Source organism: Cucumis melo, chromosome 7 (assembly GCF_025177605.1).
Source record: "Cucumis melo cultivar AY chromosome 7, USDA_Cmelo_AY_1.0, whole genome shotgun sequence".
Lineage (NCBI taxonomy): Eukaryota > Viridiplantae > Streptophyta > Magnoliopsida > Cucurbitales > Cucurbitaceae > Cucumis > Cucumis melo.
This window is the reverse complement of record NC_066863.1, coordinates 23,264,745-23,288,771: the sequence shown is the minus strand read 5'-3', so window position 1 is coordinate 23,288,771 and position 24,027 is coordinate 23,264,745. Positions and strand designations below refer to the sequence as shown.

Sequence of the window (24,027 nt, the reverse complement as noted above, 5' to 3'; positions counted from 1 at the left end):
TTAAAAGGATGTAACTTTACTCTTTAAAGGCATATTCCCTATTTTAAATAACTAGTTTGTAAGTATTATTGAACTTTTAAAGGTAGAGAGACATTCGCATGTTTTGAACCACTAATTTATTCGTTTATTGTCCATCAATCTATAGATACTTTTTTTTTTTTTAAAGAGCGCAATCTATAAACATCTCTTTGTGTTTAATAGATCTTCGCGGTCAATATATATATATTTTAGAATAATATTGACAAGAAAGAAATAAAATGGAAAAATGGTGAGTAAAATATATATTGTTTAGAATAATAAAATAAAGAAAAAGACAGTCCCAACTTCTCCCCCACCGATCTACGTCTTATACTGCTATTACTTTATTTATTTATTAAATTATTTATGTTTAATTTAATGAGTGTGTGTGTTTTTTATTTTTCTTTTACTTAAGAAAAAATGGATCGTTCCTAATCCAAAAGAATATCCTGGGTAGCGTAGCACTCACTCAAACACATTACATCACACCATTCACCAACTGCCACGCGTCCCACTCTTTCTCTCTCATCCTTCCCTCCGGATTTGTCTCACTAAACACGTGCCTTTCCCCACCCTTATAAATTAAAATTATTCATAAAGTTATTATTATTATCTTTTCTAATTTAGAGAAATTATTATCTACAGCACCAACCAAAAATATTTTTTTTTTTTTACAAAATATAATTACCTGCATTCTTAATTTCTTAATTATTTTTTTTTTTATGTTTATTTTGTAAATAGTTTTGTTTTATTGCATAATAATTTTTGAATCTTTCTTTTATCTATATTTTTTTTTCCTTATGTAAAATATTATTATTATTTAAACCACCTATAACTAAAACTAAATTATAGGGAAGGAAATTAGTTGTTTTTTGATGGAACAAAAAACCAAGTTATATTATAAATCTAGTCTACAAAGTTGAGATTGTATCTAAATAGTTATCCAAATCTTCACCTTTGTATTTTTAAAATATCGTAAAACTATTGATATCCCACACGTCTATCCCAAATTCAAAATTAGAAAAAAAAAAGTGCGTTGTTTCGATTTTTATGTTTTTATGCAACATTCCTACTTTTCATTTTGTGATTAGTAGACCATCCATTTTAAAAATAAAGTATCAATTTTATAAGTTTATAAATTCAAGGATCAAATATGCACAAACAAACATAATAAATATAGGAATCAATTTCGTGATTGAACCTAATATTAAAATGAAAAATTGAATTCGAAGTATCACTTCTAATTATCGTTCAAAGTTAGTAGCAATGTGTACGTTTAAATGTTCAATTATAATCATTGTACTTTCATATAAATATTAAATTAAAAAAGATTGTTAAATAAAAAGTTATTAATTTATTTGGTCGTTTATTTTAAATTTTGGATTATTAGTTGGAAATTATTATTTATTTTATTAAAATGAGAATGTATATTTTTAAATATAGCAAAATAAATCAAAATATTTATAAAATATAGAAAACCATCAATGATGAACACTTATGAACTCTTATTATTGTAGTAACATTGATAGAAAATAACTGAAATCTATCAATATCTATTAATAATAAAAAATAAAATTTTACTATATTTTAATTTTTGGAATTAGTTGGGAAAATCAATGATATTATTAATTAATATAATAAAAATTAATTTAAAAAGAACAATATAAGATCTTATTTAAAGTTTGAAAATTAAAATTAAATTGGTAAATGTATAAAGAATTAAAAGACTAAAAATGATGAAATTTAATTTAACTATGTTAATATTTATTCATAGTACACATGTAGCTTTCAATCTCAATCCATTGTGAAAAAAAAAAAAGAAAAAAGAAAGGAAGGATAAAAAATGATATATATATATATTTAAAAAATAAAAAAAAATAAAGGAGAAAAAAAAGTCTTCGTCTTCTTTCTCTCTCATCCCCGACCTTTCATCCCTGTAATTACCTAAAGCCCAACCTCCGATATGTTCCTATTGTATCCCTCTCTCTCTCCTTCTATCTCTCTCTCTCTCTTCGAGAGAGATGGGTTTTCTTCTCCTTCTTCATCTTCTTCATATGGTTCCTCACAGTTCTAGCCTGAATCTGTAACCCCTTTTCAAATTCTTTTGAATGCTGTCGTTTTTCTGCTTGTAAATCTCCCTTTTCACCTTCACATAACCCTAGAATACACCCCCCCTCCACCGCGTTTGTTGCTGCCTGCTGCTCTCTCTTTTCCTAATTTGCTTCCTTACCGGACGAGAACCACGACGACGACCACACCTTTGTTTTTTGTTGTTTGGTTGTACTTTCTCTCCGCTTCTTCCTCTACTTCTGCCTTTTTCCCTTTCTCTTTATCTCTCTCTGTGCGTGTGTTCTTCTCCTTGTTCTTTTTTATGGTTCCTCCCTCTACCTGATTCCTTCTTATGCCATGGAACAATCTGATGTCAACGATTTGAGGGACTCTGCGGAGAATTCCTCTGGTGAGCTCATTCTTTCTTCTTTTGAGATTTGATATGATTTTTTTTGCTGTTGTTTTCATTTTTTGTGCGTGGTTATTTGGAATTGTTTTGCCACCTTTGCGATCGTGTTCTTCTGGAGCTTGTTTCGATGTGCTGACTAGTCGGTGGGTTTTGTTTCTTGTGTAATATAGAGGGCTGTAGCGTTGTGGGTGGGATGTTTGGGACCTTGTGTTGGATGATTTTAATTTTGTTTGGTTGATTACTTGTAGTTTAATTTTGTCTTGCTTTCACATCTATCTACCTTTGTTGAGGTTTTTCTTCGCGTTGAAGCTATTTTTTTTAATCGTTCTGCAACTGTGTTTGCATTCGAGTGTTTAATGGCGTTGAATGGTATGTGTTTCTGCCATTAAGTTGGTCATTTCTGTGGTTCTATGATCCGTTTGATCTGACTTTTGGCTAAGGGGAGGTTAAATCTCGCTATGAAAGAAGGCTCCCAGAGACTTTCTTACCTACATCATTTGATGATTTGCTGTCCATTTTTTTTTGTAGTTAAGTTTTGCATTCATTTTTTGGTCTGATTTGTTGGAATTGGAAGACATGCTCCACAAACCCTGTATGTGTATGATGACTTGAACGGTATTATTGATGTTAGTTCTTAATATCTTTGGAATAGTGTGCTTTAGCCTTTACCTTCTCATAGCTGTTATCTAGTTTGATTTTTATTTTCTTTCTGTTATTGAATCAAGTTACTCAGCTGCTTGGTTTTGGTCCTCTTGTTTTCATGTCCCATTCTTGTTGAGGTCTCTGTTTTCTGTTTAATCTAACTATCTCACTAGGTTTTTTTGAGATATGCAACGAGGTGGAAATTTGTAATTGGGTTCAATTACATGGTCTTCAGCTGATGACCTCTTTTTTTCCTCTTCTTGATTTTGAGAATGATTAATCAATAATCTTATTTTTATTTCTGCAGCCAATTCACTCTTTGATGCTTCACGATATGAGTTTTTTGGTCAAAATGTCGTGGGAGAAGTGGAGCTGGGTGGTTTAGAAGAAGATGAAGATGTCCCTTTATTTGGATCTACAGATGAAGAGTATCGTTTGTTTGTTCGGGAAGAGGTAGGTTTCAGTTCACTGCTAAGCTATGTTACTTGCATTATAAAAGAGAGTAGGTCAGATTTTCATTTTTGTTTTAACTCTTAATTTTCTTTATCCTTGGAGTTGTGCTTATATGTGTTTGCTTTGAAAATTTTTTGGGTGTGGTTTTCTGTTAGCGGGTCACACAGCTTTTAGTGATACAATTAAGGAGCTCTTTCTCCATCAGTCACATTGAAGAAGAGGGATTTATTTTTATTGGAAGTTTGGTGTTTGTCCTTTGATGCGGGAGAGAGAAATAACTAAATGTCAGAATTTTTTGTGGGGTTGAGATGGAACCTTTTGATATTGGGCAGTTTTATTGTTTCTCACTGGGTGTCTGGCAAATTCTTTCTTCATTCGTCCGGTCATATTTTGGTAGATTGGAGACTCTTCCTCTAGGGTGCTCTCTTTTGTGGACTAGGTTATCCCTTTGTTTTCTTTCAATCGTCTTAGTAGACATTGGTCTTTTTATAAAAAGATTCTACCTTTTAAAGGGTTGAGAGGCCTTTGAGTGAGGTGTAATCTTGTATTAGATTCTACGTACCCAGGAGGGTAGTTGAAGATCCCACATTGGAAAAATCAAGGGATCTCACACTCCTTATAAGATAGATGAGCTACTTTTCCCATTGCCAATTGGTTTTGAGATGAATGAAACCCCATACTATCACCAAATATGGTGTCAGATCCCATAAAGCCCAAACGGGTATTTAGTCCAATAAAAAGAAGTTGGGATCCGATCAAGAATGGTGAACCCAAAAGAGACACCATCTTGAGGAGGTCATATTGAGGATCCCACGTTGGAAAATCAAGGGACCTCACATGATAGATGAGCTACTCCTCCTTTTGTCACTTGGTTTTGAGATGGAACCCTTACTATTAATAGGGCATATGTGACTAAGCTTTTTAGTAATTACCACTATGTTTTATTTTGCAAGATTGAGGGCCGGGCTTGTAGGTTGCCTCCTTTTGTGAACTCTTCTTTTTTAGGCCTGCCACCTGTGTGTTGTTTTATTTTTTCTCAAAGAAAATTCGATTGTTCAAAAAAGGATAATGGCCTGTCTATCAAATGGGGATTTTGGGTAGGGAGAAATGGATGGTTTTCAAACATATTGCCATTGGTATCCATTGTGAGTGATAATTTCTTTGTTTTCATTGTCCTTGTTTCATTTTACTGCTAATGAATGAAGATGTGGATGCTTTTGGGGTCATTCATTTGGATGTTTTTCGTCCTTTTCATGCTTTCCTGGAGCTAAAATAGAAGATTTTTTTAGTTAGTTATGCATGTGCTAATTAAACTTGGAGCACAATAAGTTTGCTTCTATTTGGACCTGTGATAATTACTGATTAGGTATTTATTCCATACACGATTATGTTTTTACTGTGCAGTTTCTCTTCTCTAGTTGGATTGCTTGTTCTTCATCGCAGACATAATTCTTTCCTTTCCAGGGATTTTAGAGTTTTTACCTTTATTTATCAATGTTTGCACCACTTTGCCCATGGATAATATTTTTCTTTAGGAATTTAAAGAGGTCATGCGTGATGTTGCTTTCTAAGCAACTGGGGACTGGGGTAACTATTATTTTCTTTCATCTTCTTCTCTCAACTGTGCCTCATATGATAACATGATCAAGTTTATGTTTTGAAATTCATTTACTAAAAACTTTATTTGTTCCCTGAGAGTATTTTTTTTCGAAGTCCTAATTTTCACTGGTAATTATACATTTATGTAATCACCACTTAATGTCAACCATTTTCACTGTTTATTGCTGCTGTTGTTCTTTTTTGGTTATAAATATGAAAAATAAAATAATATATATTGAAAGTGGCTCAGTGGAAGATTTGGGAGAAATTTAATTTCACCTCTTTTTTTTCCCCTCCTTTTTCTTTTTCAGAGCGCAGGGTTGGGATCTTTATCGGAAATGGATGATTTGGCAAGTACTTTTGCAAAGGTATGCCTTCATTGGCAATTATGCAAATAAAAATGGATAAACCTCTCTTGAAATCTTTTATTGGTGTGGCCTACTGATGACACCATTTTCTTGAATGTTCTTCACCGTTGTGGTCTCCATGTGAAATCTCTTCTTAACCCCCCTTTCCACTGATCTTGTGACAACACCTGTTTGGTTGAATTAAGTTACAAAGTTCTTTAAATAGAGAAAAAATCCAGATGATATGCAGCAGCTCTCTTTTCCAAAAGTAATGATGCGACAGACATGATTTCAGTTCCAACTTCGATTGTTACTTTGCTAAAAGATTTATACCACGTACCATCATGATATCGGTTTCCTCTTCTTCTTTCCTCTTGATGTAAATGTAGGATATCAGTATATTTGGTTACTGGATTGTAACAACTACTCTGCTGACAGAAATATACTAACCCATTGAATAATAGTTACGAGCCTACGCATCAAATAAAAATTATTAAGATAAAACTTTCATGCATATGAATATTTCTTTAGTTATGATTAGTCCATATCTATTTCTTAACACCTATATTTGACTGAAAGACACATAGCAAGAAGTGATCTTTAAGATCCCCCTAGCCTTTTGCTTTGTGCTTCTTTTTTATTCTCATTGTATATATCTCTTGTAATTTGAGATTTTTGCATTAACAAAGAAGTTATGTCTCCTTTTCAAAAAAAAAAAAGATCTTTTAAGGTAATTTCTGTATAATTGCTAATACGCACCCCGGGGGGGGGGGGGGGGGGGGTCCTTGGGTTCTTTCAAATCTGTCATAATGAAACCATTTTTCTCTTTTGTGGTTTTCTAATTTGTGTGCTCTTGCATCTTCCTTCATTACTTTATGACAGCTTTGTATCCTACCAACAGAAAATGGTTTCTATTTTTTCATAGTATAATGTATTCTAATATTAATTTACAAATTACAATATTCTTCCATTAATCAGTTTAGCTGTTCCAACAGTCATCGTTCTTCTTTTCTTTCTTTCGTCATCTTCTTCTTGTGAATGGAAACAGTAACTTTCATTGTCGTATCACTCATTTTTCTTCTTTTGTGCAGTTGAACAAAGTTGTTACTGGACCAAGACATCCAGGAGTCATTGGAGATCGAGGATCTGGTTCTTTTTCTCGAGAAAGTGAGTTTTTTGTCAATGGAATTTCCATATATACGTTATACACATATATACATATTTACTTATTTATTTGAAGAATAAGTATGAACTTGGATATTTATGTAAAAAAAGTAAAAAAGGTGATGAGGTATCTTCCAACTGCCAGAGGCTCACGTTACAGAAAAGAAGTCTCAAATGGCATAAATTTGCATGTTGCAATGAAGTAAAATTGTAGAAGTTTTTGTGGAGGGAGCACCATAAAGAACCTGTCGATCTCTTTATGTGCTTCTGTCCATGGACTAGTCTTCCTGTTCCTTTCAACTTTCAAATGAAAGTCTCCAAGAAGGTAAACATGAAAGGGAAATATGAAAGGAACAGACATGGAGATCCTCTTATCCTCCTTTCTTTTCCTTCTTGTCGTGGATGTTTTAAGTAGCCTTATCTCTTAGAGTTTTGTTGATTAAATGACTTAAATCCGTATGTTCTTTGTAGTTGAAAATGAGAATGTGTTTCTTTCCCACAAAATCACTAAAGAAAAAGTTTCCAACTAGGTAAAGTAGGTGCCTAGAGAGGAATTACTAAAAGCCTTAGAAAACGAAGCCCTAAGAGAAACATGAAATGTAACTAAGGATCAAACCTCACTAGGGCCTCTTTTCTCACCTTTTTCACTCTATTGTCTCCCACCCCCCACAGATCCCATAACAATTCACACACCCTTGGAAACCAAAGAAAGCGCTCTCCCTCTAAAAGATAGATGGAAGAGGAACTCCCCTATCAATCAATCATCAAGCGGACATCCCTCTGTCTAGCAAGCCATCAATATAGTTTTCAATTCTCATTCTTTGAACCATAGACCACATCATTATAAACGTATGTCCATGGACTACATTCTTTGAAGATGTGAGTTTGCCAGATGCGTAGTGGAATCGTTCCTTTTAGACATTTGGTTGGCAATCAGATTTTATTTTTGTCAGATTCACCGTGTTCAACAAATGTGTATTTGGCAAACAACTTGAATTCTGTTTTAGAAAACCGTTTTTGGATCTTGTGATCTGAGCTGTGAAAATTTTGAGAACAACATTTTGATGTTTTTATTGTATCTAAAATTTGAATTTTCAATCTTATATATTATAATGCATAATTATATTAAATAATCATAAAACATTTAGAATTACAATATGCAATGATATAAAATCATTTTTTTTTAAATTCAAAATTTGGGTTATGTAATGTTTTGTAAACTGTATAATATTACAAATCAATAGTTACAAAACTTTTTTGGGCTATTTTCAGAATTTGCAAAATTAACCAAAATATTTATAAAAGTATAGAAAAATATCATAGTCTATCTATGATGGACTGCGATGGGCTACCATTTGTATGTATCTGTATGATAGACACGTATAGTAGTCTATCTTGGTCTATCACAAATAGATTGTGATAGTTTACTATAATTGTAAGTATTTTTAGAAGTTTTGTCATTTAAAACAATTTCCCAACTTTTTGTAATATAAATCATGTTTATAAATAAATTGATAATAGTTTGTTGCTAATTAATATTTAGTGGGTAACTACAACTAGTTTTGATTTATAAATATAGTATCTAACACATATTTTATAATTGTTTAAATTATAATCCAATTTTTGAATCTGCTATACAACACATATTTGAAAATAGGAAATACGACTCTATTTTCATTGGACACCTTGCTTTTAGATTCCCTACCAAACTGACACTTAACTTCTCGCTAGCTCAGTTGTGCTATCATTGGGGACTGGAAGTTCCTCCTCTATCGATTCCTTAGTGAGAAGAGTAGTTTTCCATGGCTTACTAGGGTGTGCTATATTGTGGGATCTTTGGGGTGAGTGGAATAACCAGTGAGGTTGATCCTAGTGATGTTTGATCCCTCATTAGATTTCATGTTTCCCTCCATGCTTCTATTTTGATGACCTTTTGTAATTACTTTAGTCACTATTGCATAGCTATATCCCCTTCCTTGTTCTTGTTTTCTGTCGGTATAGTTCGCAGTCCATACATTCCTAAGGAATTTTCAACAAAACAGCAAAAAGGGTGCCCACCAAAGGACCATTTGCTTATCTTGGGATGGTGGATGGAACAAGCCTCCTCTGTCACCCGATGGCACAACTTCTTGCAAGCCTAATGCTAACACACTTAAAAGGGCCTTTGGACCTTTACGATTGATGAATCTAACTGAAAAAAGTAAGATTTTCTGGGGGCTCTGTTTTCTTAGAGGTTGGGTATCCATGATACATTGGATGCCTATAATGAAAGATTCTCTTGGTAGAACAAAAAGAATAACCTCACTTGATTTTCTTGGTAGAACAAAAAGAATAACCTCACTTGAGCTGGAGTTGTTTTACCTTTATCCTTGAATTCAAAGAAGCCTAATTGAAAGAACTGTATTGCAAACGTGTCTTATTTTCTTTCACCATCTTGGCGTTTTATGTGCTGTAAGAAGCATGAGAGCTAATTGGTTCTCTTTCATGATTATTTTAATAAATTATCATCGTACACCATATTTTTCTTCTCCAGTTGATGTGTTGTCTCGTCCTTAAAGTCATAATTTCATTGGTAGTTCTAATGGTAATTCATCTGTGTTTGTGGTTGTATCATTTTCTTTAGGTTCATCTGCAACTGATTGGGCACAAGATGGAGACTTTTGTAATTGGTTAGAGCAGCATGTATTTGACCCAGAATGTGCTCAGGAGGAGAAGAGATGGTCATCCCAACCTCAATCTTCTGTTCGTCTTCCAGATCCGAAACCTTTGTATAGAACATCCTCTTACCCTCAGCAGCAACCTACACAACACCACTTCTCTAGTGAACCAATTATAGTACCAAAATCTTCTTTCACATCCTTTCCTCCTCCAGGAAGTAGGTCCCAACATGGTTCACCTCGTCACTTAAAAAATATTCAATCTCTTGCGGATGGAAGTCAGTTACCTTTCTCTGCACCAAATATCACTTCTTTATCCAAGTCTAATTTGCAGTTGGCTGGTATGCATCATGGCTTGCATTATGGGGGCAACATGCACCAGTACACCACTCCCGGCCTTTCTTTTAGTAGCAGGCCACAAAATCAGTGGATTAACAACGCTGGTCTATTACATGGGGACCACTCAAATCTCTTCAACAGTATATTGCAACAGCAACTATCTCATCAAAATGGCCTTCTGTCCCCTCAGTTACTGTCAGCTCATCAGCAGCTGCAACAACACAGGATGCACCATCCAGTTCAACCTTCTTTGGCGCATTTTGCAGCTCTTCAGTCTCAGCTTTATAATGCCCATTCACCATCCTCGCACAGAGCAATGCTTGGATTGTCTGATGTGAGGGAGCAGAAACCCAAGTCCCAGAGAGGGAAGCATAACATGCGTTCTTCTCAGCAAGGTTCTGAAACCGGTAGTCAAAAGAGTGATAGTGGATCCATCCAGTTCAGATCTAAGCATATGACAGCTGATGAGATTGAGAGTATCCTGAAGATGCAGCATGCTGCCACCCACAGTAATGATCCATACATAGATGACTACTATCACCAGGCTCGTGTTGCCAAAAAAGCTGCTGGTTCAAGATTAAAAAATGCATTTTGTCCGTCTCGATTAAGAGAACTTCCATCTCGATCTCGTAGTGGTTCAGATCAGCATTCTCATTCTGCACCTGATTCATTGGGAAAAATACCCCTTGCTTCTATTCGTAGACCTCGGCCCCTACTTGAAGTTGATCCTCCGTTGTCAGGTTCATGTGATGGTGGTTCTGAACAGACAATATCTGAGAGGCCTCTGGAGCAGGAACCGATGCTTGCTGCTAGAATCACCATTGAAGATGGTCTCTGTCTTCTCCTTGATATAGATGATATTGATAGGCTTTTACAACATAATAAACCACAAGATGGTGGAGTCCAGCTTAGACGAAGGCGGCAGATGTTGCTGGAAGGTTTGGCAGCATCACTTCAGCTTGTTGATCCACTTGGAAAAAGTAGCCATGGCGTTGGCCCATCTCCAAAAGATGATATCGTGTTCTTGCGTTTGGTTTCTCTTCCCAAAGGTCGAAAGCTTCTTTCTAAACTTCTGAAGCTGCTTTTCCCTGGTAGTGAGCTTGCACGAATTGTCTGTATGGCTATCTTCCGTCACTTACGGTTCTTGTTTGGTGGACTTCCATCTGATCCTGGAGCAGCTGAGACAACATCTAATCTTTCCAAGACTGTTTCTACCTGTGTTAATGGTATGGACCTTCGTGCACTAAGTGCTTGTCTTGTTGCTGTTGTCTGTTCCTCAGAGCAGCCACCACTACGCCCCCTTGGAAGTTCTGCTGGAGATGGGGCCTCTATTGTTCTGAAGTCCATTCTTGAAAGAGCTACCGAACTATTAACTGATCCTCATGCTGCTAGTAACTGTAGCATGCCTAACCGTGCACTCTGGCAGGCATCCTTTGATGAATTCTTCAGTCTTCTTACCAAGTACTGTGTGAGTAAATATGAGACTATAGTGCAGTCATTATTTTCGCAGACGCCATCGAGCACCGATGTTATAGGGTCAGAGGCAGCCAGAGCCATCAGCCGTGAAATGCCTGTGGAGCTTCTTCGTGCTAGTCTTCCCCACACAAATGAACCCCAGAGGAAGCTTTTAATGGATTTTGCCCAGCGTTCCATGCCAGTTTCTGGATTCAGTGCCCATGGTGGAAGTAGTGGGCAAATGAATTCAGAATCAGTTAGGGGTTAGAAGAAAAAACACGACCATATGCCAGTTCAACTGTGTTACTACCGAAATGTTTATTCTGTGCATTGCTTGCTTCCTTCAGGAGGTGAACGCTCTCGGGGTTCAAGGAGGCAGGACGCAATGATTGGTGAGTAACATGGCCATATCAATCACATCACAGAAGTCTGTTTGAAGGGCTTCTACTTTATCCATTTCAGCGTTTTCTTTTTACTATTTCTTTGAAGGAAAAAAAAGTTCATCGAAAAATGCTTATTCTGTTTAATAATAGTCATATGCATAAATGTGTATTATCAAAATTCTTAATGGGGTTGTGACGGGAGCTTTATTTTGGTGCTCTGTCTTTAACTTGAGGCTGAAAAGTCAAGAAAATTAGGTTGTAGAGGGCAGCAGTCATTCTAAAAACTTTCAGGAGTCTTCTCTTTTCCAGACTGATTTTTTTTTTTTTTTTTATTTCTTTCTTTTCTTTTTTCTGGAAAATGTATGATTGTTCAAAGTTTCTTAAGGCCATTCTTTCAATGGTCTCTCACAACTGGACTAGAACTATATGATGTCTATTTACTTGGCAGTAACATTCTAGCTCTCCCTGGCTTTACATCAATGGGCTGGGCTTTAGGAAGTGTTTCTCACTCAACGTATAGTTGGGCTGTTGCTTTTACTCTCAATTCAAATGTAAATGCACCTTTTGGCCCAACTTCTAATCCCTTTCCGTAAATGTGTTGAATTCTTTTACAATGCTTCTTTCTTGTTGTCAAATACTATCACTACTGATGCAAATTCTCATTGCAGAGATTAATTTCTTTATTGCTAAACATCCTGACCCCACCCGGGAAAAGGATCACATGCTCTTGATAGATATATCTTTTGCCCTTTAACTTGGGGTCATGTAAAATACAGGCACAAACAATTTTTTTTTTCTCGTAGGAACTTTTTCTTGTCTTATTTCTGTTCAACAATACAAAAATGTTTGTGGAATCATGGTGCAAATGAGAAGCGTTTGATTCATTGTTTGAATTGGATAAATGGTTTGTTCATTACAGTTTGTGATACGGAGACATTGTTCGAATTCTTCTCATCTTTCTCCTTTGTAGGAATCTCTGCAGAGATTTCTTAATGGAGAAACCTGCGTTCCCATTCCCATTCCCACTCTTCAACATTTGCATATTCAACCATTCTGGATTCCTACATCTCACATTTCTACTTCTCTCTTGGCTTCCAATCCATAATATGGCTCTTGCCTGCAAACATTGTAAAACAAAATGTTAGATTCGTCAAATCTCTCAAAACGTTGAAGTATTAGTTTGTTCTTCATATCTACATTCATCATTGCATCTTAAATGTCCTAGAAGTTTGAATACGTTACGAAGATTAGGTTAAAAACCTTTTCAATATCAAATTCAAACGACCGGTATCCAATCAAACTTTTCTTCTTCGATTTTATTCTCATCTTGTTGGTTACATAGAGGAAAAAAAAAAAAAAAAAAGGTTAATTTGATCACCAACCTGAAGTTCAGTGAAGTCACAGAGGGAAAGTGCTCCATTATAGAAAACCATGATCTGTTGCTGCTGATGATGATGATTCAAAGTAAATGGCAAAGCCATCCTACATTCATAAACAACAAAATCCAAATTCCACTTTCCATGAATGTTTAAACAAACAAGAAAGTAGAAAAGAAGAAGTAGAAGAAATTATCTCTCACATGGGAATTGCAGAGAACTGGAAGGTTGGTTCTGAAGCAGATGGCCAAAGACCAAGCTCCAAACTGAACTCCCTACCCATTTGCCAATCTCCAAATACAATTCCTTTAGCTTTAGCTTTTGTTTTGTGAATGAACCTCAATCACACCTTTTTATATATAACATATAGGAAATGTTTTAGACAGAAAAAAAAGAAAAAAAAGAGGCTGCCTAATTTGGGGCTATTGCAAAATTCACAAAATTTTTGTTAATAAATAAGAGAATAAGAAACTTTTTAAACTGTCAAAAATATCTACACGTTTAAATTCTATAGCAAATGGGCATGTGCAAAACGAGAATTTGGAAATAAAAAACATGCTTAAAAATTAAAAAAGAAAAAAAATGGTATCATATGCTTAAATTATGGGGTTTTCTTTATTTCTCATAATTCCAGCTCTCTGTTTTTTCTTTACCAAAAATGGAAATGGCAATGGGTAATGACATTAGGTTTGATTGGAGGTTTTGAAGAGGTTTGTGGAAATTGGTCACATGTGAATTGAAAGAGAGAGAAAGATTTTTGGTTTTTTGGTGATTTGGAAATGGGAAGTTCTTCACTTTATGAAGAGTTGGAATTTGTTGGATTTGTTTTTTTGCTTTGCTTTTTTGGTGTAAAACTCCAATTCCCTTCTTTAGGGACTATCTTTATGTCTATTTTCCACCCAAATCACTTTTCTCTTTCTTTTTAGTAATAAAAACTCACTATTCTTACAAAAATATCTCCTTTGTTCTTCTTCTGGATGTCAAAATTTAACACCCACAAATAAATATATATATATATATATATATATATAAGATTAAATTGCAAATTTGATCCCTATGGTTGGACGAATGTTAGAACTTAATCCTAATCCTAATAGTTTGATGAAATCACTTATTACATCAAGGGTTATGAAATGTTAATTTGAACACTGATTAAATTATTTGTGTATTTTGGTTTCTTTTCAAAATGAATATAATATTAGTGCAAGGAGATAATTTGGACCAAAGATGAGTATTTTGTGCTAAATAAATTTGTTTTTGTTAGATGGGTTACTATGGAGATGTTATTATTGTTTACAACAAAATTTGGACGGTTAGGGTGGTATAACCTCAAAGTGGCAGTAACAGTATATTTTGTATTTTGTGGAAGAAGATCACCGACAAATTAACAAGAATTGTAAATAGGTGTGGTGCAAATTACACGTACTCCCATGTTCAAGTCAAGAAGTTTGAAGATTCATTTTAGTGTAGAGTTACTAACGGAGAATCATCATTCCTTTTTTCATCTCCTTACTTTCTTATTTATAAAGTTTGATGACTTCTTTTTAGGATTTTTCCATTGGTTTGCAGATGTTATGTGTTTTATTCTACAATAACGTTATTATACGAGTAAGACATAACTCGATGGGCACGATTTGGGTTGAGGCCAATGTCAAAAAGCCAATTCATCCCTTTGCTTGAGTTTGAATAGGATGCACAATATGTTGAACTCAACCAACATTTGGGTAGACTAGTATAATCACATAAAATTATTGTAATTCTTTTAAAAAATATTTCTATATACCTACTTTAGAACACTATCTATATTTTAAATTAAATACCATTTAAAATCATTGTAACAATCTTTTCTATACTCATTTAACATAGATCTATATAGTCAAATAGTAACCCAACTACTACATCAATCACTAATTAACATAGACTTTAAATGCTAGTTCTTCATATAGCATCTAGCTATAAATAAATTAACAAAATGTATGTCACCATAAGTTTCCATGACATAGCTTCATGAAAAAACTAATAAGATAATGATTCAAACATTATTAAAATAAAAAGTCCAAAGAGTTAAATGAAAATTTAAACTATTTTTTGCGATACATAAATCATGAGAATTTATTATAAGTGACAAAATTGCTAAAGATATTTACAAAATATAGCAGAATTTTAGATTCTATCGATGATAGACGCTGATAGATAGACACGTTTATAATAGACTTCTATCTATCAATGTCATCGATAAACACCGTTAAAAGTCAATCAATGATCAATTGAGTTCTAATTTTGCTATATTTTGGTAAATTTAAAAAAGCATCCAAATTCATTATAATCATTTTTTAATAAATAAAAATGAATTTTCAAAAGGTTACTTTTCGAAAAAGAAAAGAGAGGAAGAAAAAAGAGGTTGGGTTTGTGGAGTGATGAAGAAGAGATATAGATATGTGTGAGAATTGAATTGAGCATGTGGGTATGTAGGACTTCTCACATGGCACGTGCGAGTTATTCTTTATTGGAAAAACACTCCTTCTACCCACTCATGTGCCACCACGTGGAATATTCGTAATTTTTTTTAAAGAAAAAGATAAGTAATATAGTATACTTAACATTACGTGACGTTTGATTTGGTTTTTATGCTTTGCCCAACCTTAATCAAATGACTCATTTGTTATACTCTTTTAGTATAACTTTATACATAATAACTAAACATTTTTTTTTTACTATCCTATGATAGAATGAGTGAAATTAGTGAGATGTAATATTATTCTCTTGTGATTATCACAATGTACAAAATATTTTATATCTTGAATTAGAATTAAACAACAGAAAAATACCTATTTGAACATTATTTAGTGGATAAGACACTAATTATCATTTCAAAATTGATGGCTCAATCTTATATTTTACAAATGGTAACTTTTATAAAAAAACTTAATTAGGAGAACATTTGGTTTTAAAAAAACTATGAAAACGTTCGGATTTAACCATGAAATCAAGTGTGTAAACTGTCCATGAATTTAACAAAAATAAAATAAATAAAAATTGAAATATTGACTTTTGGTCTATTAAGTTGATTTGAAAAAAAGGTATTTTTTTAAAAAAACTCATTTTTATTTAAACATTTTTTGGCAAAAATATTGTTTAAAATACATTTTAAAAACTATTTTGAATAATTGTCAAACACTTCGTATTTTTTTTCTAAAAGAATTTATGTTTTAGATTAAACACTTGAAAATTTATTCAGACATCTTGTAACTCAATTGTGTTTTTATGAATTATAGTATACATGAAAAGAAACGTTAGATATGGTCATACTTTTTTAAAGAGTAAATAAATAAATATTACAAATTTAATCTTTATAATTAAGAAAAAAAAAGGTTTGAATTTAGTCCATTGAATTTTGAAATTAATTCTCATAAACGGTAGGAAAGAGGGTTTTATCAATTTTTTTTTTCTGTGCTCTAGTTTAAAATATTAAACAATTATTTTTTTTGTTTAATTAATATATTCTTGAAAATATTTTAAAAAACTTAACTATATCAATAATCTATACAGATCCAATCATACAATGGCCTAAAAGTACCCTAAACTATAATTACAATTTATTAAAAACGTAAAGATTTAAATTCTACCATCCTTAATTGCATAGTCATAATTACAAAAGAACAAGAACAAAAGTCTAACAAATGATCTAATAACCAATCAAATACAATAATAATAAAAGAAAAAACCCATAGAAGTGAGAAATTTATTAATTATATTGGTATAAATTTTACTATATTTTATAAGTATTTTAATTTATTTATATCTACTTTTTGTTGATATGTGATGTGATAGTTTAAACACGTGATATAAAAGAAATAGAAGTTGGGCTTGACAGAGAAAAGTGTAAGGTCACTCTCCTAAGAAAACACTTCCCTAAAGCAAAGTAGACAAAGAGATTTGAATTAATTTATGGTTGCTAAGTGGTTGAGGAATTGATTGGATGCAACTTTGTTATAAGTTATTTTTTATATATTTTTTGCAATAAAAATGTGGGATTTCCATTTTAGGAAAAGCTATGGATATATCTTTTTAGATAATAGGTGAAAGGGTTGGCACTCTCTTTATATGGCCTTCTCTTTCTTATTTCTACCCTTTTCTTTAGCTACCATTCAATTACTTAATTATGATTTGATTTGACTTTTTATATCTATCAAATATATTATTGGAGTTTTATTTTTGTTATAATATGTGAGTTTTGACAAAGTCCTTGTTCAATCATCTTTTTTTTTTTTTTTTTTTTTTTTGCAAAATTTTAAATTATTAAATAAAAATAAAATTTATATAGAGGTAAGTAGTTAAAAAGAAAAAAAAAACAAAAACGTGAAAATTCCACAAAATCTTCTATAAGATAAACTATAAAATTCTACAAAATCTTATAAAATTTTAAAATAACGTGAAACATACCAAAACGTAGCCAAATAAAAAGAGTATTTTGTTAAGTACACACTTAACAGTTTTGTTAAAACATTTAAGTTCTAAGATATGTTGAAGCCTTTTTGTTATTGATTTTTTCTTTGATATAGTCTATATACTGTAACTGAAGTGGATAACTTTTATTTATTCATTTATTTATAAATAAACAAATATTAAACGGGGAGTAAGAGAGCATCGAAGAAGTAGAGGGAACAAAAAAAAGAGTAGAAATAAAAGTGTAGAAGGATAACAAAGATTCTTATTCGTATATAAACCGTTCTTTAGGTTTAATGGTATTTTTGAAAAATTTGAAAGTTACTGATGTTGGATTTGTATGGCACACTAGATGATGGTGAATAGGATAGTTTAATTAAGTTTTTTAATAAATATGTCCAAATTAAAATAATTAGATAATTTTTAAATTAAATAAAAAACTTTAGCTAATTTATTTTAAATAACAAGATTATAAAAGGTATGTAATTGAGCATCAACCAATTTCAACCAACAAGAATATGCAATTGAAATTAAATGAAAAAAATTAGAAAAGAGTTAGAGAACAAAACATTGCAATTTTATAGTGGTTCAGCTAAACTCGACCAACATCCACTTTCCCAAACACCTTTTGGAATTTTGATTGAAAATATTCTTTTGATTCTTTTCATGGGTTAGAATCGAACAACTATCTTGCTCCTTTTTTGGGTTCAAAAGCAAATTTGATCTCGTCCAAGAGTTAGGATCCAATCGTAACAATATGTTGAAACTTTAAGTCACAGAAAAGAAAACTCCCTAAAAAGAGCGAGTAGACAATTTTGAGTTCATAATAATCCTCACAATACAATAAGAATTCTCTTAAGTACAATATGAAAATAAAAATTGGAAGCTCTAGAGAGAATGACAATGATGACTTTTGCAAATTTTGAGGATTATAAAGTTAAAACCGATTTTTATTAGCATACCATTTTCATTTTTTACTTTTTGCAATTGAATTGATATGTAACCTCATTCAAGTGGAGAGGTTCAAATTTTTATTAGCTCCATTGCTATACTGAATAAAAAAATAATAATAAAAAGAAAAGCTTAAATTATTTATATATATGTGGAGTAGTAGAAATAGTTTATTACTTTTATTTATTATTAGAAACATGTATGTATAAATTTCAGCCCTATTGAGGAACAATAATCACTATTCCATTCACATTAGTAAAAAGTCGAACTCGATCAGGTTTAAGATCCAACATTAGTCGAGTTCCTACAATAATATGACTGATTGAAAGTCAGGGTTCTCTTTCTTGATAATATTTACCACAGTGTTGCATCCATTAAGTTTAATTCTAGCCATGATTTTCCTGTTTTGTTAATTAGCAAACTTAGAAGAAAAGAGGGATGTGCTCAACAAAAATATTACACCAAAAGAATACTTACAATCGGATGGAGAGGACATGATCTTGGAATTGTTATCTTTCTATTTGTTATGTACGTTTACAAAGTTTAGCGTTGGGTGTTTTTGTAGTTGATTGGATACCTATATTTATAGCCAATTTTCTCATCTTCCTCTCTATAAAATAAACATATAAATTATGATGTATATTATGATTCATTCTAATAAATAAGTATATAAAACGGAAATTAGAAATTTTGAAGGAAGAACTACATGTATGACATCTTTACAAAATAAAAATATATATACATACATATACATAAATATATGTTAATAAATAAATCATCGTAATAAAATATGAGAAACTTTCGTAAATGTAACTGATGAAAAAAAAACACTAGAAACATGCTGCAGCGGAAGATATAGATCGTGCTTTACTCTATATGCATCTAAACGATTTAGAAGCTAATATGCACATGCTATGCAATGGTCTTAAACGAGGAGCCAAAAAGGTAAACGAAGAACTTCCTTTTATAGTTCTGGGCTTCTTCCTTGAATTCTTTTCCTTCTCTGCCTAAAAATCACGAACAAGGACAACATCCAAGTTGACCTATTATGCTTAGGACCAAGAATTAAGTTGTGGGACTCGGTTTTGTGAAGTAAAACTTCTTAAGAGATAAGTGGTTGTGTATCGTTTAGGAGGTTTTCAATAGAACATCATCATCTCCTCATTCTGTAATGAGAAATGTTTTATATGAAATCTTTATGCAAATTACATGCAAATTATTTCATATATGTTCAACACCTCATTAATTCATTAATTCTTAATGGAATTAGTGACTTCAAATTCATAATAATCTGCCACATTTTCCATTAACCGTTAATTAATAGAATAATTAGTCAAAGGGACATTTTGGTCATTTGACCAATTAAGTCAAAGTCAAACTTTGACTTTTCATAGTCAAAAGTCAACTTTTTGACTTTTTACTATTTTTTTCGTCTTAACTAATTCTAACCTCCAGAGTATGAATCCGTATTCATTTCTCTAAAATTCAAATCATATTTGAATATAAATCCAGTCAAAGTTCAAAGTTAAAAATCAATATGTTGACTTTTACATCTTTGACCGTTTCAAAACTTTTCAAGCTTTTAAATATGAATCTATATTCATATTTATTTAAATCATATTTAAACACAAAGTTTAAAGTTTATTTCTACCGACTTATATCTTATATATTTGTTGGTTTCTCTCTCTTTATTCTTAATTCGAACAATTCGAATTACTTCAACATACTTGTTCTTAGTTGAATCCATATGAGCTAGTAGGAGAACCTAATGAACCTATAGATCATGAGCTCCAACGATTCGAGATTAACTGGCTAAACTCTTTTTAGACCAAGCTTAATCAATATTCATTAACTAAAGAGTCATTCCACTAAAGACTCTTAGTTGCACTTCCCTCACTATACATAAATTTCTGTCCACATGATATAACCATAATGGGTAAGTCGATCCTTCACAGGTTGTTTGTAATCTTGGCTGGGTCAAAATACCGTTTTACCCCCGAGATTACATCTTGCTCCTTAAGATCCATTAATCCACTATTGAACAATTGGTTTAAGGTCCAACCTTTAAACCAGAATCCTTCTCGGGCCAATGAAAAGGTGGGGCCCCTTGTTCAAGACTTGGATTCAGTCCTTAAGGGAACAACCTATCTACTATCCCAGAAGTGGGTAGGAGTGAATTCCATTTTGCACCCTATGTCCCTTGCTATCCACTCGGTCTTACCCCTGAAATGGAAGGCTTATTGGACCAGTGATGTTGAACTACCCTCACCTATGCAGATCTAAGGATACTACCGAATGAACAGAAGTTCATAGTTAGCTTAGGGTTAAGATCAAGTTACCTAGGTCATCATAAATGAAATAGTCAGTTTATAGTTTACGGTGTTTACAACTAAAAGTAACTATTTCGTGGGTCCAGTCTTATGCAAACCATTTACATAGGACGCCCCCCCTCCCATGTCTGTCCATGAACGATTCAGGATTACATCGTTTGTACTAACTACGGAGTGGGCCGCATCCATAGTGTTTTTCCAGAATAAGGCGCCCAACCTTATTCATACACTATAGATTATTTGGGCTATTAACTCGAACTTAATCCATATTTATGTCTCTACATAAAGTTCAAATGTATTTGACAAACTCAGTAAAATAGCCTCGGGACCCTAATTTATTGGTTTTAAGATTATAGCATTCAATAATAAATTTTATTGAATCAAATAACAAAGTACAAGTTTTAGGACACAAATTCCAACAGTAACAAAACATCAAACTATTTACGGCCCGTGTAACAAGGCCATTAAGGCAAATTATTTTTTTAGAATTTCTTATTTGCCCTTACTCTTTTATAACGATCTTATTCTTCTTCTTTCCAATTTTTTTCACGATCGTCGTTTCTGAGTTATTTATCTCGTCTTTTATATATCTTTCATCTTGATCATTCTTTGCTTTTTCAGTAATTTTCGACAACATTCGCTCTCATATCCATCATCTTCGATAACATCGTTTGTCTTCTTGTCATCTTGGACAATCAAGATCTTCTACATTGCTCTGTTAATTTTGTCTCAGTGATTTGGTTTCATTGAGTATTCTAAATATTGTTTTTTGTTTGAATTATTTAGTTGATTATAAAATTTCGTTCAGAATTATATATTTTGGCGTCAAGATAGAATGTTTATAATATGTAGGTATTACTGTAAGACATGTTGTATTTCGTTATGAATATCGTTGAAGATTTTGATGATTGTTTACGTCGAACTAAGAATTTATATTTCAGTTGGAATGTCATTTTTGTTTTTTGTTTTTTTGTTGTTTGTAAGAATTTAAAGTTTTTTTTGTGTTTAGAATTTTTAAGAATCACTATAAGAATCGTGTATTTCATTATGAAGATCGATAGTTTGAAGTTTTTCACGATAATTTTCATTGAATTACTTGATCGTTTACCTCTATCAACATCATCATTTATCAATATAGAGACGACCGTTCATCTTTATGAACACGAAAATTTTCAATATTTTGTATAATCAGCGTCTTTAAACAAACGTGTATCTAAGTTCATACGATGGTGTAAACGATCGCGTCTTTAAACGAACGTTTAGTTTATTCTATACGATGATTTATTTTATTTTATATGATCGTTTATTGTTGTTAAATGATTGTTTAGTATTCACCGACGAATTTAGCATAGGCCCGGGGGGGGGGGGGGGGAGAGGGGGCTCGAGCCCCTCCTCAACTTTATTGTCTTTATATAATATATATAAAGGAAACTTATTATATTTTAATATTTATAATTAGCTTAGTGGTTACTTTGTTTAAGCCCCCTTCTCACCCAAGTTCAAATCTTACCTATGTAGTTTATCTTTCATATTTTTCTTTTAGCCCCCTATCAATATATTTATTACATTTGCCACTCTTAGTATTTATAATCTTTTTTGCACGATCGTTTATTTATTTTTTGCATTGTGTTTATTTTTATTGTTTAGTACATTTTATTCTGTTATTCTGTGATGGATATCTATTTAATTCTTTCTTTCACCATTAAATACTTAATTATATTTTTTCCCATATTAGAATGTCTATTCCTATTGTTGGTTTTTTATGGAGGTCAATGGAATGGATGCAATGTTTATGAGAATTACTCAATGTTCAAAATTTGGGTAAATATGCGAGTCAGCTTTAATTCTTTGGTTTCTTTGACATGTGAACAAATTGAATTGGATGAATCAGTAGAATTATCTGTTTTACTTGATTTTGGTAAAACCAATGTTCAAATTGTAGTGCCAATAAAGAAAGACAATGATATTACTTGGTATTTAGCTTTTGTTAAATATGCAACTAGTAGACATCCATTAGCTGCCTATGTAAGTGTTAATTGTTTGGGAATGTCTTCTTCATCATCTAGTAGTGTATAGGAGAATATTGATATGTCACTGAATATAGGTTTTTCTTCTTCTGTTTCAAATGATGAAGTTATAAGAGACATCTTTTATTATTCAGAATTGAAGGAAAAATGTTTATTTGAAAGTAAAGAAGTGCTTTCAAAGTGTTTTGGTATAATAGCAGTGAAGTCCAACTTTCAATTTAGGACTATAATATCAAATTTGAGATCTCTTGAATTTAGATGTCTGCAAGAAGGTTGCAAATGGTATGTATGTGCATCTCTTTATGAAAAGAATGATTTATGGATGCTAGAAAAATACACTTCTGACCATGATTGTTCATTGAATACTGCCCAAAGTTCTCACATGCAAGTTTCTTCAATCGTAATTGACAATTGTTTGATAGATGATTTTATATTCATGTCTACTGATCGTTCCATTCCAAAGAGATTGTGCATAAGGCTCGTACAAATCTTGAAGGGCAAAATAGCATATGGTAAAGATATTACTGTTGGGTTTTAGGTCCTAAAACTCGTAGATAGTAAATATATTCCATTGACCTTTATTAATAAAGTGTTTTATTATTATAATTTCAATAAGTGTTATTGATTATATTATTAGTTTTGTCTTAATAAGCTAAATCCAATAAACTAACATTCTAAGATGTTTGGTGAGTCTTGAACAGTATGTAGAGACATACATGGATCAATATTCAAGATCAACTTAAAGGGTCTATAGTATAGGGTTAAGGCTGGATACCTTATTCTGGAAACACTATGGATACAGCTCACTTTGTGTTTGATACAAATGCATTAATCCAATGCGTTCATGTAGGTGACATGCGGGTGAAGGTATCCTATGCAATGAGTTTGCAGAAGATCGGACCACGAAATAGTAATTACTAGAAAAATAGGACTAAAAAAGGAATTGTCAGAAAAAACAATTTACTATATAGAAAATTTTAAAGGAGCAATAAAATGTTCCATTTGTTGATTTTATTAGTTTGGAAAAAAAATTCCTTTGAAAAATCGGTTATCTATGAAAAAGTTTAATCTTCTGAAGATCTATTTTTATCTTCTATGAATTTAGAAAAACCCATCTACCTATATATCAATGAGATAAAATTTCCTTTATATATATATATATATATAAATGTAAGTCCTCCTATTTTCAATACTGCAGTCCGAAAGTCTTCACCTGGATGAATTTAATTTAATGATCATACTTTTTTCATTTTTTTTTTAAATTTATTGTAAACACACATTTTAGTAGGAAACTTACATAAATGTAACAAAACTGTAAACTATTTACGGTCCGTGTAACAAAGCCCATAAAGTTAGTCATTTTTTAAATATTTTAAGTTTGC

General features: G+C 32.2%; 2 protein-coding genes across 2 annotated transcripts; one reads left to right on the top strand and one right to left on the bottom strand.

Annotated features, from left to right (window-relative positions):
* Nucleotides 1-1,910: 1,910 nt before the first annotated feature.
* LOC103493011 (protein PAT1 homolog 2-like) lies at nucleotides 1,911-12,013 on the top strand. Its single transcript, XM_008453626.3, has 5 exons — nucleotides 1,911-2,476; nucleotides 3,426-3,571; nucleotides 5,482-5,538; nucleotides 6,609-6,684; nucleotides 9,305-12,013. Exons 1-5 carry the CDS (start codon nucleotides 2,425-2,427, stop codon nucleotides 11,398-11,400), a joined length of 2,427 nt encoding a protein of 808 aa, XP_008451848.2. The 5' UTR covers nucleotides 1,911-2,424; the 3' UTR covers nucleotides 11,401-12,013.
* A 149-nt stretch (nucleotides 12,014-12,162) lies between these two features.
* LOC103493010 (uncharacterized) lies at nucleotides 12,163-13,468 on the bottom strand. The gene is made up of 3 exons (XM_008453625.3): nucleotides 13,095-13,468; nucleotides 12,898-12,997; nucleotides 12,163-12,632 (listed from the first exon to the last, which is right to left on the bottom strand). Exons 1-3 carry the CDS (start codon nucleotides 13,172-13,174, stop codon nucleotides 12,429-12,431), a joined length of 384 nt encoding a protein of 127 aa, XP_008451847.2. The 5' UTR covers nucleotides 13,175-13,468; the 3' UTR covers nucleotides 12,163-12,428.
* Between the last annotated feature and the right edge of the window lie 10,559 nt (nucleotides 13,469-24,027).